Raw genomic sequence first — 16,113 nt, 5'->3', positions numbered from 1 at the left:
CCAGATTTATTGCCCCGGCACCCGCGGATTCTGCGAGGACCTGGAACCGGCGCGCGCCCGTCCCTCCCCTCGCATGCCTTCCCCCCCCCCCCTCTTCTCGCGCTCCGCTTCCTCCGTTTTTCTCGCGATCGCCCCTCGCGCCCCGGCCCGCGCGATCAGCCCCGCGTGTCGCTTCTGCCCTCCTTGTAGGTGAACATTCGACGGTAACAAAGCCTCGAATCGCGTTTGATAGAGTCGAGCGAAGGGTTGCGATTTTGAGGCGCGGAGGAAGGACGCTGCTACTCGTCTAAGTCTCTGAAGATTCGTGGGGAGTGTAAATATGATTAGAAGCTTTTATTTTTATTTTATCATTAATGTGAAATCTTTGTCACTTTTGGTCATTCGACATTTCAATGCAACAATTTAAGAGACTTCGAGGCTACACAAATAGAATAAAATATCATAGCTGATCGATAATAATTGCATTAACATAATTATATATTATTTGAAACGAAATTAATGCTTGCGCGAATGTTTTCATTATAATACTAAATTATGTCACTGAATTATGAGAGAATTAGCGACGGTTTTTGAACAGAAGTTCTCGGCATTAGTTTTAAATACCACCACGCGAGCATTAATTGGGTCAAACGCACGGATGGAAAGCTACATCGTCTCCGCGTGATACGAAACCACTGTGGCTTCGCTTTTATCCGTTTATCAATTGAGTCTCCCCCGTGAGACACCCTTACTACCTACCACCGCCCACCCTCCGTGCCGTGGCAGACGCCGTCGACGGCTCTGTGTTTCGATATTTATGGCTCGCTGTATATTACACATGAAACTCCGCATTTCTAGTGCCGTTGTGAATTCAGCATTAAATGCATAGCATTAACTGTTATCGGTTCTCGATCGGCTGGTGCGGAAAGCGAGGAGCGTTATAGGATGATGCACTTTTCCTTTTTACTTTCTTTTGTAATTTATAACAATGATCAACTGGAAGACGCGAAGAAAAAAAAAAAAAAGGAAATGAATAAAAGTAATAGGAAGTCAATTGAATGTTCGTTGACATAGATTATTGTTACATATTTCGTACATATTAATTATATAATTATTATATTATTATCGTCGTGATTATACAAGTTTATTGGAATGGAATAATTCAAGCGTACTGGATTATCAGCTTTCATTTATTAAATTTATCTCTAATTTGTATCACGGTAATGCCAAACAATTCTCAAATTAGCAATAATCCAATTTCAATTTAATAAAAGTCCAATCTCAAATGTTACTTTAACTCTTAACAGAAATTTTCACGAAAACTATTCGGCACCATCGTTTTATCAATACAAGAATGTCTCGAGAGCTTACTTTTCGTTTTCTTTTTTTAAATTTAATTATTTTATTGAATCGCGAAAGACTTAATATCTAACACAGCCGGAAGTAACAAACAATCTCCGACTTGTAACTCGGCGGAGGACATCGACATTTCCTTTTCAGGGAACAAATCGCGACGCGGGTTACACCGTTTCCCGCGGAGGCGCGTTCACGCGCGCGTCCTCCCGGCGTGTGTGCGTGCGTGTCTACGTGGGGGTAGTATAAGCTTCTCTCGTGCTGCGCAAGGCAATACAGATTTATGTAAGTATTTAGCACGGGCTCTTTGCTTTATCGCGAGTCGCCCAGCCAAGACGTCCTCTCGGCGGTCCCGCGCACCCGTTCCGCCCGGCCTGACCGTCTGAAAATTTTCAATTATTTTTTCTCTCCTCTCTTCCTCGGCGTTTCCTCCGCCAATCCTCTTCTGTCGTCCCGCGAGACGTCGGGATGCTTGACCGCTGATTATCCGGCCGTCCGACCGGGAGAAAAGCCTAAACCGCTGTCCCTGCGATTGTACGATAATCGGTTGCGAAAATAAATTTCTCCTGCCGAAATTTGAGCGGACCATTGTTGAATAAATTTGCAGTTGCACGATTTATTTTAATTTTGAAGTATTCGTATGTTGTGTTATGTTTTAATCGATATATTTATATTGAAGAAAAAGAGTGTCACAAGGAAAAGAGAAATTAATATCGCGTATTTGATAATAACAAAAAATAAAAAGCAAAATGCAGAAAATATCACAAATATTAAATGTTTTTGAGGAATTTTTTTTATATGGTAAAAGCAGTAAAAGAATGATGATACTTGGAATTTTTATATAACGTAGTCATCGAGTCGAGCTTTGAAATGATAAGTGTCACTTTCCCAGAGCTCTCTCTCTCTCTCTCTCTCTCTCTCCCTCTCTCTCCCCTCCCCCTCTCTCTCTCTCTTTCATGAAAATATAGTCAGATATTACACGTGTAACGTTAAACCCGGCAATAAATAAACACGGGGGTAAGAAAGATCGCCTCGAGTCAGCCGGCGAGGAAATATGTGCGCAATATCCTGATCCTTCCACGGTTAGCTTCAGACGCGGAGGATGCGAGCGCCGGATCAAAAGCGACTCGCGCGCGGGCCTACTAGTACGTAGGATTCTGTTTGGCCAACCATGAAAAGGCTAAAAGCCATCGGTATCGTATCAACAGCCCCTCCGTCGAATGTCCTGATCTCCTTCGAGAACAGAACTTAAGCCACATGGCATTCCGCCTGATCCTCCGTAAAAGAAGAACTAATCAGTGTCCCCGAATTTATCGAGAGTCCTCGTACGATACGCACAATATTGATCCCCGGCGTTTCGCGATCCGCACCGAACGCAGGCGCGTTCTCGCTCGAAGTTCCGTCGAACATTTTGGATCGGACGATCCGGTGAAGATTCGACTTAAACTTCCTCCAGCGAATTTTTTCGCGAAAATATACGACTTTTCGCGCTGCCTTTCTCCAACTTTCAAAAGTTCGTCTCGGAATTCGCTCGTTTCACTCGCAGCGCACAAATCCTAACGAGGCCTTTAAATGCTGCGAAATTATAACGCGGCGACAAGCGCACGAAGAGTCGCAGAGGGGACCTTTTTTGCCGCCGCACACTGCATCCCCGAATTTCTCAATCTTTCTTCAGACAGGTTTGCGCAGCGGTCGGCGCGATATCCCATCGCGCAACCCTTCGCATCCTATACAACGCGCTCACGCTCACGAGCAGCCCCAACCCATCCGGCGATCTATCCGCCTGTGAAACGAGCTAATCGCCGGGGCCTCCGCGTAAGCGCTTTCTTACCACGTGCAAATAACGGTCATGCGGATGCAGGGCACCGGTAGATCCCGCGCGAGGGTCGGGGGGGGGGGGGTGGTTGGTCCGGGGGGGGGGGGGGACGGATGTGGCGGAGATGTTGGTGCTCGGTCGATCTTAATGCTGTCTTAAGCCCACCGGAGCGCGACATAAATTATGTATCGTCCGGGCGTAAGATGCCGCCAAGATCCCAGGAGCACCTGGTATTCCTGGTTCGGCTCACCGTTTCTCTCCAAGACTACCCCGAGCGCTCACCCCCCTCCCCCTTCCCTGTTCCTCTCCAAGACCCACTCTCTCCCCCGCGCCGTGCCGGTTTATATGTATATATATATATATATATATAGCCGCGCATCCCCGCCTCCGGTTTCCACACCGCTCCAAAGGGGGTCCCTAAATTTTCTCCAAGTCTATAAGGGTTAAGGAATTAACTGCGGCTGCCGGCCGGACCGACCGTTCGGGCCTACGGAGCTTCTGATACGCCCGGGGCGGTTGTACCACCCCGGGCTTAATAACCCGGGGGTGAGGATCGCTCGGGAGGGGGAGGGGGGGAGAGGGGTGGAGGGGGCGGCTCGTAGGAGGATCTTCGCCCGAAGGCCATTACAAGGATTTCTTTTATTTACGGTCGCGAAAGGAGCTCTTGCGCCGAGCGGGCTAAGTGGTATGATCTCCTCTCCTCGGGCTTTACTCCCGCGATAGATCTTGGCCAATGACCGACTAAGCGTCCACTCTCCGGGGCTTAATTCCTGCGTCCAATCGTGTAACGTTCGGCTGTAGATCAATTAAGACGTCGTCGCTGAGTCCGTGCGAAATCGCGGTGTATCATAACCACGATTTCTGGCGAGATACACGAGCTTTTGTCAAGGATTCTATCGTTGTCGTGCAATTTTTTTCCAGATTTTTTTTCCAGATACACGGAATTCTCTTATACGAATCTTCTCGTTCTAATTAAACTTCATCACGAAGTAGTTCACAAAGTTTAAATTTTTTGTCGATACTTTTCAAGAGACATATTTTTTTTTTATTTTTCTGAGGTAGAAAAATTGAAACATTTCCGGAATGAAAAATTTACTATTTTATACAGATTGCAATTTATTTCAAATAATAGTATGTTGACGTAATGTTTTGAATAACTTTATTACGCGATTAATGTGCAATCAACCTCGTCCGGATATTACATATATATTTATGCCACGAGGCGCTTTATTTCTCACAGAGCAAAAGGGAACGCTTCGAGTTTCGATATTATTCTTTCTCCACACGCATCGTCGCATCATCGGGATTGGCGCCGATAAATTAACAGGATTAATTATTTGCGACTCATCGGATTACTTGCAGCGGAGAGAATACGGCCTATCTCGGGGTGATTTTCCCTCTACGGCTCATTACTTTCAATCGTTGGCCTTTGGTTCGCTCGTCCTTTTCTTCGCCACTCGTAATTTTTAGTACAGCCGCGTGAGTGGGGGAGGGATTAAAGAATAAGATGAGGGGAAACTGAAGTTCGTTTATACGACCTCATCAGCCGCCCTCGCGAAGAAAAAGAGAGAGAGAGGCAGTGAGATGGGAGGGGTGAGGGAGGGGGGAGAAATAAGAGCAGGACAAGAAGATGGAAGCCGCGTCGCCAACCGTAGCATCCCTCAAGGATTATGAGGCCAATCCTGCGGCTAATTTGCGAGCTCTCGAATTCTCAAACCCCTCCGCCTATCTCGTGACTTCATCCAAACCGTTCTTCGGATCCCTACTAACTATTTTACCGTTGTTTCTTATCCTTAAAAGGAAGTCCTTTCCGTTCTTCATCCTATATTAATGATCATACATTCGTTGATCTCGTAATATCGGACAGATATCGATATTATTTGCAAGACCGGCGTTATATATTTATGAATTTTCGAGTATCTCAAAAATGTCACAAATCGTTATTCGAGCGTTATTAATCGCTCGACGTGTCCACATTTAATCACGACATGTTCGCGATTTAGATTACGTACAGTCGAAAGCTGCGTAAGAAATAAATATCGTCCCATTCGCATTCGTGACGTGTGTGTTTTAGTTTTCGTAGGAAAAGTTACGTTTCGAAATGCCGCCTGCGCCCGCGGCTACGAAATGAATAATTAATGGGCGCGACGTTCTCTCTTATGCTCTAGCTCGCCACGCACATTTGTTACAATCCAATTCAGCGGCGGAGAGCATTTTCGGTTCTTATCAATCGCATCCAACAATCTAACCATCCTGGCCAACATTATCTGCCGGCGAAACGTCCGGCAGTCGCATGGAAACAGAATAGTTAGGCATATCCTAGCTGAGGCTGATAGCAGAACCGCGCAGCTCTCTCTCTCTCTCTGCCTTTCCCGCTGTCTTTCTCACTTCCCCTCTTTCTACCTATAACTTCCTCTCTCTCTCTCTCTCTCTCTCTCTCTCTCTCTCTCTCCCTCCCTCTTTCTCTTTCTCTTGCGCAAGCTCTCCGTTATTATTCAGGAACTTTGCTGACAGCTCTCCGGATAGGCAGATAAGAACGTTCTCTGAATGCCAAAGCACACACAATGCTCCTTTGGAGCGACGTGTACCCACGTCTCGCGGATACTTTTCGTGTGCATGATCGTGTGAGAATGCACGGACCGAGTGTCTAGCGCGTGTTGCGTCGCGTCGCGCGCGTTCGGTGATCCTAAATTCTCCTCGATCTCCCGCAATTTGTCGGCTGTTCCAAGCTCGCTCGGCATCGCACGGCTCGCAAGCTTAATTCATTTCCGCCTGTCTCTTATTACACCGTAACGATTAGCGCGCGTACTTCTGCATCATATTTTCATGATCAGTAGAATTCTTGGCTGCTCGAGATAAGCCCTTCTATAAATTTATTTATTTCAGCGAAGTCGAGTTTTAATTATATTATTAAATTAATTAATAATATTGTTCCGGCAAATATACGCATTGCGTGCGAAATGACGCATGTCAATCATTATGAAGTTATAAATTTGTTTTTTTAATGTATTGTATTATGTTGTATTGCGCTACGGATTTTATTGCAAATTGAAATATGCTGATATTGCACAGACAGATTTTTTTTTCATAGCGGAAATTTTATTATTGTGTCGATGACAGCGGGAAGCCAATCTCAGCCAAACTGGCTATTTTTCATAACGATTTAGTGCGGATGGTGTGATCTAAATTGTCTGCGCGCGGTCTGACAAATTAAGATCAGATAGAGGGATGATCCTCCAGGCTGCTGACTTTTAGATTTTCATAAGAAGTTGCTCCATCCCCCTCTGCTGCTATCTCACTGTTCCCTCTCTTGATTCTTCACACTCTTCGGCCCAGCAGCAATTTTCTTATCCGATCGACCAACTTGCTCTCTTTTCAGTTTCTTCGAATTGAAGATCTCTTCGTACGAAGAAATGAAGTTCCAAGAAATAATAATGATAATATATTAATCGACGGCTCTGATTTCACTAAGTTTTATGGTCGGTGAAATAATCAAAGAATATTTGTAGGACGCGTTTGTAGGAAGCAATATATTTCACAAATATCGCAAATGTAAAATACAGTTAATTTGAAATTTGTTAGAATACATTCTCTAAATTTTTGATATCTTAAAATTTAAATTTTTCGAGCGATAAATTAACAGCGATTTAATTAACTTTGATATTTTATCGAAACTACTTTGAACTGCTTCTCACAACTTGTTAAAACATTTTGGCAATACTCGAAAAGAAAGTAATGCAACATTGTAACTAATTTGTTCTTGTTATTTCTTTCAATCGACTGTCAATGATGTAACATAATAAAATTACTCACCCTTGTGAGATGCGTTTTGGTCGATGACGCAGTAGAATCTGCACAACGTTCGCGGAATCAGCGCTCGAAACAAGTTCCATAAATCCTTGTCTGTTTCGCCGCTGCTCTCGGAGAGCTCAGTTCAAAAGGCGGAGCCCGATAACGATAACGAGAGGGATAACGGTAGGCAGGTACCTGTATAGCGCGGGGATAAGAAGAGACTGCTGCGGCAAAGTCTAGATTCGATGTTTTGCGAATGAGCGCCGACCCGGGATGGATCCTTGTAAGACGTTTTAATTGGACAAATCCGCCTATCCTCATTAAATCCGGAACGACCTCGAAGCGGGGCCCACCAGGACAACGGGTCCTGTGTGCGTGGATGACAGCGATATCCCCACGGCATCATCTTTGCACATTGCTACGTACTTAAACACGAAAGTCTCTTCTATTTCACGACGCTCGTCTCGGGAATCCGTATCGCTGCGAGGATCCGATCCTTATTCGTCCTTGCTTTGCGTACTAGCAGAACGCTCACGTTATACGGCGCTTATTGAAATGCGCTTTTCAAAAGATGCGATAAAATTTGATATGCGTTTCTTTGACGTAAAATAATATCCGACGAAGATATTTTCAATAAAAATATATGTGTAATAAAATATTTAATATTTTTCCGGGACAGAAATTCGATAGGTACGCTTTATTGCATGTTAATAGTAAGCTTCCGCTTTATTCATTATCAGGTATCTTCGTTGTATCTCGTTACGTCCGCAGTCTTACTGTTTTGAAACTCTCGCGAGCGATGCGAACTCGAGTAGTGCCGCAGATAGGTGGCGCGTCGCTTTCAGAGAAAGACTCATTGACTATTGTGACGTTTGAGTTAGGGTTGACTCGATGACAGCTCGGCTGTCTTATCTTAGCTGCGAGATTTCGGTCGGGGCGGTTGCTTTGTGCATTGCTAGACTTGGAGACAGCGTTCGTTGTGCGCGCTTGTATGCACCATCGTCCGTTTAGGCGTACGTGTATTACGAGCTCTACGAAACTCTCTCGCGAGGCACCATTCGGCGATTTATTGTGCTCGCCCCTTACAAGACGAACGCGCGGATGGATACGATATCGCGCCGCTCGTAAAAGCTCTTACCTTTCGCTCTTCTTGCGATTCTTTGAATAATAAATTTCTCGTACGATGTTTCTCCAACAATCGATTGATAAAATGAAATTATTTTGCAAATTTGATAGAGAACTTATGACAATTCTGACAAGTCGCTGCGTGCAGGAATTAAAAAAATTTTTCAATCTCTATTAAATATCAGTTGTTGGCGCCGGGAAAAGAGATACTCAATGCTTGTGACGTATATTTTTTATTCGACATCATCTCGTATTTACACTCATGAAAGTCCATAATAATTATATTAATTGTTACGTGGTAATTACAATGAATGTGCGGCCATTAAGTGTTGAAGCCGCAGCTCAACGATAGTAAGGAGTAACAGGTCGGTTAACGATTTTCCTTTATTTCTGCGCGCACGTTGTCCCCTTGCGCCCTCTGTCTCTCGATATTATTTAAAGAAATTAGCTAGTCTGCGTGATATGGATGCTGCTGCGGCGTCTCGCCCTCGAACAGCGCCATCTTCAGCCGCTTGTTCTTGGCCCTGCGATTCTTGAACCAGAATTGCACGTTCTTCGGCTCCAGACGCGGAAACTTCTGGCGATAGGGCATCTTGTTCAGCTCTTCCGTGTACGACAGAATCAGCTATGAACCGATCGTAAAATCTCTTTCAGAAAACTTCTCGCACAATGGAAAAAATTAAGTCGAACGGCAACGCGCCGATATATTTAAACGATGGCAGGGAATCATTTTTATTTAAAAAGGAATTTCAAGTCGCAACATTTGTAGAATTCACTTCTGAGTAATTATTTTTCCATCAAATCATCCGTCTTTGTACAATCTAGCGTTTTATAACCGCGAAGAACCATGTCTGCGAGAGGTGTGCTATTAATTGCCGGAAATTTCGCGTTAAAGGCGAGACAAATTAGCGCGATAACAACAGTACAGGCGGATTTGTACGTACCGCGTGACTCGGATGAGTGCTGCGCTTGAACCAATACTCCAGTCTCGGCACTTCCGTCACCGGATCGATGAACGTCCGGTTCCTCTTCCTCCGCTCGTCGGCCAGCATGTTGGTGGGACAGCCGGTCGGCCCGCGCGGTGGCAAATAGTGCGACATGTACATTATACCGTGGCCGAACATCGGACTGGGCACCAGGGAGAATCCCGGCGGGATCGGGCCCGTGTGTCGCGTCTCGTCGTCTTCGGAACCGGAAGACACTCTCGCCTCCTCCTGTTTCACCGAGGGGGTCGACGCCGGCGGCTGCTGCTGCTGGTCCTCGGGCCGAGTCGTCAAGGACAGAGGACCGACAGGCGAGCTGCTCGGTGGACAGGGTGACTCTGATGTTAACTAAAATCGACAATCAAGAATCTCAACTCTTTGAGATCCTACGCTGATGTAGAATTTACTCGAATTTTATCTTACAATAACTTTTCGCACGCAGCATATATTTCAAAAAATCGTCCGCTTTGATTCTTCGTTGAAGGTGTCGTTAAACGGTCGTTTGTCGGCAATAATAATTTATCAAGTTATTCGCCAAAAATAATCTCATAAATTATTTATCGAAAGTGATTTGAGGCAAACCATTTCTCTCTCGTTTCTGACAGTGAATATTTAATGTTCTTATATTTAGAGCTTAAATAAAGTTTTATTTCCGCGACTGCACGTACTTGCTGCCTGGTGTCTTCTTCTTCGTCCGTGCAATCCTCGCTGACGATACTGGCGCCGCGCGGACTCAGTCCAGGCGGACTGCAGCCGTTCATGCTGGCTCTCTTCTGCGCCGCCCTGGCGTTCTTGAACCAGTAGACGACGTTGTTCGCGTCCAGCGGCTTCCTGCCGCGACGCGACTCCAGGGAGTTCAATTCCGCGACGTAGTGCTGTATCTGTTCGCGCGACGGATGCTGATTCTCGGCGAACCAGCGCTGCAGACGCGGCAGCTCGAGCTCCGAATCGAAGCTGGTCCTCATCCTGGTCTTGTGCGAATACTGGAGCAGCGCCGGATGCGGTGGGCCGATCGGACCGCCGCCGGGCGCGATCACGCCGCCGCTGTCGGGCTGCGGACTCTGCGTGTGGTGATGATGATTAGAAGACGGCGCCATCGGGTTTATGCCGAGACCTATTTGTTGCTGCTGCAACCACGTCTCGAAGTTCCGCTTTGTTTCTTCCGATAGATCGTTGCCGCCTCTGCAGAGGGACAGCAGGGTCATCTGCAAGAAGAGTAACGTGCTCGTTTCTGAAAATTTGACTCGCTGCCAATTAACGAAGAATGCATCCTGAAGAAAGATATAAAATTGCCAGATGCGTCATAAAACGCTTTCGTTTTGTTTTCGTTTTGTTTACGACGGCTTTAAAGCCTTTTTATATAATGGAGAATATCTGTAATTTACTGGCCTATAAAGAATAGTTAGATTAATAGCTAGATAAGCCAGGTGATGTCTACTAGATTAATTACCTTATTTTTTTATTACGGACTAATTAAGAGATTGCCAAGCGGAGTCAAGCGTAATGTGATTCTTCATATTATCTTTTACATTATCTCCAAGATAAGGCGAGAGGGCTATAAATCAAAGCAAAAGTCTCGGAATGGATGCGTTGCGTAAAATTTGGATTTTCCCAACAATCGATTCCTCTGTTGACGCGTTTCGCGAGGCGTCGTCGTTAGCGCCGTTCTCGTCGCCGTCGTCGCGGCATTAAGATTATGGAAAAGTTTTGCGCCTCAGGAAGCGGGGCCTTATCTGGTCGATGATTTATACGGACAAATATATCTCCGGGCTGGAAGTGAGATCAGGCACTCGACGCCACTTTAATAACGCGGTAATCCGTCGCGTATCCGTGGCACCTTGGTAGCGTCTGACACCACCGAGACGACAATTATCCGACCGCCGCTGTCTTCCCGCGCGGGACGCCTCCTCGAATTCTCATCCGCCACGAGTTTTACAACACCGCACTTAATCACTCCGGGTAGTCAGGCGAGGCGCGAGTCTTGACAGGCGCTCTCGAGATTTCAGAAATCGTTCGGCAAACAGTGGTATGCCGTCGAAAACGGGACGGCCGGCTTATCTGACGACGTTACGCCGCGATTCGAGCCTGATTTACACGTATTTATTATTCAAGAGTGATTGCGCATGGAGCAATCGGCTGATCCATAGAGCAGTGGTAAATCAATCGCGATCACGGGACCCTGATCAAACAATCCGCACGATCGCAATATTTCGTGAAACGAGCAACGCGTGTATTGAGCGCCGTTGTCAGCAGCGTTGCAATTTTCTTCTATTACGATCTCGCTCTTAAATATTCATAAGTTAAAATCTTAAAATTTTATATTAGGAATAACTAATATTCCTTTTATATTTTAATTTAATTTCACTCTGCACAGTGATATCATTGCTTGCTTTTTTGTCGCAATGCATTAAAATGGGAATTATGAAGTTTAATAAAATAGAATTGAGCGTTTAATTTCACAAATGCTAATTTGAGAATAAAATTTATAGTAATATATTTTTAATCTTTATTATACCAATTTTATTTGTAAAATACATCAATGCCACAAACGATGAATCGTTATTAAAATAAATTTAATCTTTTCACTTTCTTTACAATACATATTTATGTAAAACCGTAAACCAGATTTGGGGACATATGCAGGCAAATTTGTATAAAAATGTATAATAGATAAATCAAATGCCGCTGTATTGCTATAAATAAGATTAAATTTTAATCCTGATATATCAGAGGGCGACGTCTGTTACATCACTATTCTACATTTCAAGTTAAATAGAATCCAAAATAGATTTCGCTGTTTTTATTGTCTGAAACTGTGCCGGCGTTGATGATTTATATATGCCAATCCCAATTAATGCGAATTTCACGCCTGAGCCTCTTGAAAAGTATTTATTACCATCCCGAAACTTTCCATTATTCCGAAAGAAATACGAGCGCTGTACTTTTCAAAAAATCGTGTGTACTTAAATTTGTATGCTTAAGTTTCTAATTTTGATATATCCCGATGTACCCGAATGTCACAAATTGTGCACTTTATCTGCATAGCGCATACCAGAAATAACTGGTTGCAATCTTGTGACGAAGATAGTTGCATTAAGATAAGCAAATGCGAAACGCGAAAAATAGTCAAATTTGTTTGTCATTTATGATTTCTGACATCACTTTAACAGATGTTTGTTTACGAAACTTTATTAAAACTAATTTAATGCTGCACGTTCGAGATTGACAAATTTCTCTTTCTCTATTTCATTATTTACTTTACAAAAACTTTTGCAAATCGTTTCTGACCGACGGAGAATTTTTGCGCGAAAGTATAAAAATCAAATTCGTTCAGAATCCTCGAGAGACGCGTTCGCCGAAGAGTATCGTACGAGTTACGAGGGCGGAAGGGGGGAGGGAGAGATCACTCGGCGGTACGTCTTCGTGCATCATCGTCAGATTAGACGAAATCTACGCGAGAGACGTCGGTTCGCCATCACAGCGGTTCGCCATTAGCCGTCGGGCTACGAAACTCAAGCAGGAAACGTTTGCCGGGGAAAATTGGTAATCATAGACCACCGTGAGCGGCATTAAAGTTCGGGGCTGGGCGGGTGGCGGGATCTTCAAAGAGAGTGCACTTAGATAATGCCGGCCCGGAGGAGGTAGCAGGGGCACCTCTGCCTCCCCCGGTGCCGATATCGAGGGGGCTTTTGATGAAGGCTGCGAATTTCGTTGAGTAAAGGGTAATCCTATCATACGCTACGAGATCCTCCGCTGTCGGAAGGGCACGCTTGCGCGGCCCGAAAAATCGCTCACCTATTTCAATCTTCGAGGCACGGAATCGGGAGCGCCGCAGCCGGGATAAACCCCTCGAAAAGTCACTGCGAAAAAATTTCGCAGCTAGCTCGTATAATCGAGATTACGTTCTTCCGTTTCGTCGCAGAAAATTCGCGAGAGCCGCTGGTTACCACGGCGGTTAACAAACTTTTGCCGAATCATCTTTGCGTCTAGTCGTCAACGAAATGTCGACGTTGATGGAAGCTCTCTTTGTTAAATAGTAACTGTTGCTTTTTTTTTTTTTTATCAAGTTCCTGAGTGACAAAGATAATGACGGCGATGAGAAGCGATGAAGATATAGTTTTATCTCATCGCTGTTTTTAAGAGAGAGAAATAATACGTGCCAACGGCAAAGTGATAAAATATCGCGGACTTCATTAATGTTTTAGTAACATTAGTGATATTTGAATAATAAATACGTGAATGTACATAAAATTATCTGGAAAACTTGAAGGAGTATTAAGAAAATCCTTCATTATTCGCGGGAAAACGCTTTGATTTGGGAACGAGTGCTATCAGAAATGCGGTGACTTCTCGACTGGTGGCTCGGAAGCAAGAAAGCATTTATTCAAGGTGAGGATCAGCGAGCCGCGAGCAAGAATCTACCAAAGATTACCACTTGCCGTTCTTGTGGGAGGCACAAGGGTGCCGAGAGCCGGAGGACTTCTTAATGAGATTAAGTGCCCCGACGACAAACACTCTCTGGCTAGATTTACATTTTATACATTTTTAAGCGGTTGTCTTACTACGAATATTCCTCGTTCCGATCTCGCCTTGAACGGCCCTTAAATTCTCTGGGCACGCCATTATTTAACCTCGTCCGCCGGATAAACGCGCTTTTATACACATCTTATGTATACATACTTTTTCCTCACGTATATATATTTATATCTCTGCGTGTATCTAGCGTGTTTTCATTTTTTACAAAATTGAAAAGAAAGTATTTCATAAATTCAACGTGGAGAGGGTTCTTTTTTTCCGAATCGATGCATGTTGACGCCGAAGTGTGTCAAAATCCGAAAATTCGAAACATACCTCGTCCAAGGGACATCCGGCGGAGACGAGAAGTGTGTGGCTGTGCAACAGCAGCAGCCTCAGCAATTTGTTTCTAACTTCAGCAGCCGGACTGGGAGGCGGCGGTCTGGATCTGTACACCTGAATTTTCAGAGTCGCCACTGATGTTAGTTCAGCCAAGATATCCCCTACTGTTAATAGTGGCCCGTCAGCGACCTTTTCCATCGGCAAGGGCTTCCAGTTTCGGATAACGATGCTCCCTCGGGCGCTCGGTATGAGATCGCTGGAGTATCCGAGGCGAATGAGAGCTTCGCCCACCAAATCCTGTCGACAAAAGTTTTAATATTTTCTGCACGCGATACGTTATATCTTTACAATAACTCGATGATAAATATTTGTTTCCCAAACTTTTCAAGGAAGAAAGTCTGCATCGCGTTTTTTGGAAAAGTTTCAATTTTTTCAAAATTTAATCCAAAAGTTTGCGATTATTATTTATATACTTTCAATCTTTGATGTTTTGTTGGCACTCGGATCGCAAATTACTTGAAGAATAATTTGTCACTTTTATCGTAAAAGTTCAATTTCTTGAAAGAACAGGACATTTGTACTGTGCATTTTTGGGATAAATTTCGGGGAATGTATAGAGATGTAGTTATTCGAAGAGAAAGTAATTTTCTTACCTGAAAGGGCATCGCTACTGGAATGATAACGTAAGAGTCCGTTTCCACCTGAGGACTTCGCCATTTTTCACGGCTGTTGCTCACATGACTTTCCACGATATTGTGAATCGTCTCCACCACACAATGCACCGGTAGATTTTTCGCTGCAACAGACAAAGGAATTTATTAAGCAACGCGCTCTTACAATTCCCTTATTACAAATAACAATGGAGTGACGAATTTACTACGAGCAATTGGCCAACAATTGCATCATTTCGGCAACGTGAATCGCATGTAATGCAAATTTTGGATATTTTAAGATTTCCGTCGAAATCTTAATTAAATAAGACGTATGATTTTTCACACACTTGTCGATTTTGATTTTCTTCATAATTCTGCACACTCTTCGATACGAACTACTTAAACTATTAAGTTAACTCTAAGCTCTGTTAGGTGTTTAACATATTTTACGATCTCTTTAGAATTCGGAACCAATTAATACAATTCAAAATCCGTGTAAACCGAATATTTTCGCGAGGGCTCAGTCCAGGCGGAGTGCCTGAAATCATCTCGCGGCTTTGACTGAAGCACTATTTCTGTACATCCGGCTGACAATAGGTATAGTCTTCGGCGTTTCGGCATCCAAATTCGAGGGGGCAGGATGATTCGCGGAGCGCGCACTGAAGATCGCTGGAGGAGGAGAAACGGAGCGAGATAGAGCGCGACGCGCGAGCGGAAGAGAGAGAGAGAAGTTTAACTCCAGCGCTAAGCATATGCAGATCCACTCGTCTATCCCGAGACAATGGGACCTGTGCGATGGCACAATAGCTGCGATCCTTGTGTAACCCTGACTTAAGTCCGGGAGTCTATCCCACTCCAGGTCATAATCCCAGACTTCTGCGAAACCGAGGAAATGGAAATGGAGAGCGAGAGAGAGAGAGAGAGAGAGAGAGAGAGAGAGAGAGAGAGAGAGAAAGGGAGAGATGGTGAAAGAAAGACTAGTAGAGGGGAGAGAGAAGGGTAGAATTTCATCCGCACAATTCCATCGGCTATATCGTGCTATACTTATCCGTTAAAGGGCACCGCCGAATTCTCGATGATTGCTGAATGTTCTTCTATTTACCGATAAGCTCGTCTTCCGCTCTGCTCGAAGTACATATAGTATTTGCGAAACGTGAATCCGTCACGCGTGTGTCCACTCGAATTTTGAATTAAAAATTGGCCGCAGGGACCCTAAAGTGGTCTATTTTACCTATTTTTTTCAAATACACTTAACTGTTTTTTGGCTGTGTAGAATGAAAAGTCCTTTTATGTAAGTAAAGTACATATGCTAATACACTACGGATGGTCGGTTTGAAAGGATTTTTCAAGCCACGCAGCCAAAAAAAACGAATTTTATGAAAAATAGAAGGTAAAACAGAGACGTATCTGTTTTATCTTCTATTTTTCGTAAAATTTGTTTTTTTTGGCTGCGTGGCTTGAAAAATCCTTTCAAATCCGTAGTGTATTAGCATATGTACTTTAGTTATATAAAAGGACTTTTTATTCTACACAGCCAAAAAAAAGTTAAGTGTAT

General features: G+C 44.2%; 1 protein-coding gene across 1 annotated transcript in view; it reads right to left on the bottom strand.

Moving 5' to 3' along the window:
• Positions 1-8,282: 8,282 nt before the first annotated feature.
• The window catches only part of dve (SATB1_N and homeodomain domain-containing protein dve), a 43,864-nt gene continuing 36,033 nt past the window's right edge, over positions 8,283-16,113 (bottom strand). Inside the window, exons 3-7 of the mRNA XM_012359648.2 lie at positions 14,559-14,701; positions 13,900-14,202; positions 9,717-10,253; positions 9,010-9,396; positions 8,283-8,690 (exon numbers count right to left, since the gene is read on the bottom strand). Coding sequence (XP_012215071.1) covers positions 8,514-8,690; positions 9,010-9,396; positions 9,717-10,253; positions 13,900-14,202; positions 14,559-14,701 — 1,547 coding nt within the window. The 3' untranslated portion in view covers positions 8,283-8,513. The remainder of the gene's footprint in view (positions 8,691-9,009; positions 9,397-9,716; positions 10,254-13,899; positions 14,203-14,558; positions 14,702-16,113) is intronic.

Source organism: Linepithema humile, chromosome 2, assembly GCF_040581485.1.
Source record: "Linepithema humile isolate Giens D197 chromosome 2, Lhum_UNIL_v1.0, whole genome shotgun sequence".
Taxonomy (NCBI): Eukaryota; Metazoa; Arthropoda; class Insecta; order Hymenoptera; family Formicidae; genus Linepithema; species Linepithema humile.
Note: the sequence above shows the minus strand (reverse complement) of the source record. Positions and strands in the feature narration are given on the sequence as shown.